Source organism: Echinops telfairi, unplaced genomic scaffold, assembly GCF_000313985.2.
Source record: "Echinops telfairi isolate 266 unplaced genomic scaffold, ASM31398v2 ScPeMD7_7475;HRSCAF=8513, whole genome shotgun sequence".
NCBI classification, from domain to species: Eukaryota; Metazoa; Chordata; class Mammalia; order Afrosoricida; family Tenrecidae; genus Echinops; species Echinops telfairi.
In genome coordinates, this window is record NW_022111379.1 from 15,009,341 (window position 1) to 15,011,360 (window position 2,020).

The 2,020-nt window shown below is 52.2% G+C and overlaps 1 protein-coding gene across 1 annotated transcript in view; it reads right to left on the reverse strand.

The window, feature by feature from the left end:
* LRPPRC (leucine rich pentatricopeptide repeat containing) overlaps nucleotides 1-1,167 on the reverse strand; it is a 188,743-nt gene extending 187,576 nt beyond the window's left edge. The window contains 2 exon segments of the mRNA XM_045285679.1: nucleotides 345-883; nucleotides 1,126-1,167. Coding sequence (XP_045141614.1) covers nucleotides 345-883; nucleotides 1,126-1,167 — 581 coding nt within the window.
* Between the last annotated feature and the right edge of the window lie 853 nt (nucleotides 1,168-2,020).

A 2,020-nucleotide genomic window follows, 5' to 3' on the forward strand; every position in this document is an offset into this window, starting at 1 on the left:
GACAAATGTCCTGAAACGGATTGTGGTGTGATTCTTGAAGCGACTGAACTGTTGAATTGTCCGGTATGTGAATCACAGGCCAATACCATTGTTGGAGAAACCAACTAAACGAAGGGGAGTGTTGTTTGGAACCACTTCAAAATCAACTCCGAATTTTCCTCTGGTGGATTAGCTACCAGGGGGCAGAGTAAGGAGGCCCAGCTCACCTTCTCCTACCTCCTGGGCACATTTCTGGGGCATCTCCCTGCATGCCCGTCGCGTTGTGTAACGCGGAGCGCGGGTAGCCTCCCTTTGGCATTAGCCTGATGGGAAAGTAAATGAGGCCTCCGACGCCCTTGAGTCACCCTGAAGCCCGGAGCAGAATAGAGATGGCCTGGCCCTTTGTTGCCGGCCTATCCACGCCACTGCTGCTCGCCACAGACTTCGTATTAGGGCCCCGCCGGGTGTGTCGCGTGCTGTTTTCCTCCCCAGCGAGAGCGCACGGCTGCCCGAGTCCTTTTACCGAAGGACTGATCTCAGGAGGCGGCCAACAGGACACGGCCACCGTGTCCCACGGCCCGGAGCCCACCAGGTCAGCCCCCAGCCCGGGTCTTTTCCGCCACTTCCCTTCCAGCGGCCCCGGGGTGCCACTGGGTGCCATTGCGGGCGCTGCCCTCTGGGTGGCAGGAGAGAGCCGCGCCGCGCCCTGCGCGCTGACGTCATCCCGTTTCCCCGGCTCCGGGTCCTTTTTAGCTCTAAGATCACAGGATGTTCTTTGGGCCAATGATTTCCCTTTCGCTTTGGCCAAAGCACGCTGATCTTGACAATGGATTTCGCCGCGGGCAGGGTTGCTCTGCGCACACTCGGAATCTGCGGCTGTTCTTTCTGGCTTGGGGTTTGGGACCTGCAGGGAGGGAGACTAGGGAGCGTTTGCTTTTCTACTTCCCTTCCCCTCTTATAAAATCTCGACTCAGCGGGAAAATATTTGGACTTTGAAACTTCGAGGAATGAGGGGAGCCGCTCCCTTAGTCAAACTTGTCCTGATTCATGGTGTGCAGACACCTTGAAGGTCACGGAAAGGCTTGGAGGCTCAGATGCGCCCCACCTAGGAGTCGGACCTGAATGTCGCATAGCCTGGAATCTCACTGGAAGTATGCTCCGTAGCGGTGGAGAGCCGGAGTTCGTCATACGTACTTTGGACAGGAGAGACCAGTCCCTGGAGAAGGACATCGTAGAGGGTCAGGGAAACTAGATAGATTGGCACAGTGACTCCGCAGTGGGTTCAAACACACTGATTATGAGGATGACCCAGGATCAGGCACTGCCTCATTCCGATGTATTTACGTTACTGTGAGTTCGAACCCCTCTGACAGAAGATAGAAGCATCTGAGGTCAGGGAGACGATCGTCTATAGATTGATGTTAAAAATAAATGATCCTCAAAGTGTTTTTAAGTGCCCGTTCCTCCCCTTCCTCCACCCATCCCATTCCATCCTTTTAAACTCTGCTTCCTTTGTAGAAAAACAACTCCCAGGGAGGGCAGAGTCCTGCAGCCTCAAGTAGTTTGTGAGCACTCTGGTCAGAAGAGAGATGGTTTTCATGCAGGCAGGGTAGGGAGGGAAATTCTTTTTTAAAATTTTAAGATCATTTTAGTGGGGACTCTCACAGCTCTTAGAACAATCCATACATCAACTGTATCCAGCATATTTATACATGTGTTGCCATCATTATTTTGTAAACATGTACTTTCTTTTTGAGCCCTTAGTATCAACTCCTCTATTTACCCTCCCTCCCCCTTCCCACCCTTGTCCCCCTTGATAAACTATAAATTAATATTTTCATATGTTACACCGACCACTGTCCTTCCCCCACAGTTTCTTCTCCCCTCCTCTCCCCACTTCCTCCTACCCTCCTGGTATGGAGAAAGTTCCATCCTGTTTAATTCATCAACCATTTCTGGTGCTCCACACCTGTTGGCAACTACTCAGGCACTAAAGGTTACAAAAGCATGGCTCCTGCTACTGTGGAACCTCAAGTCCAGT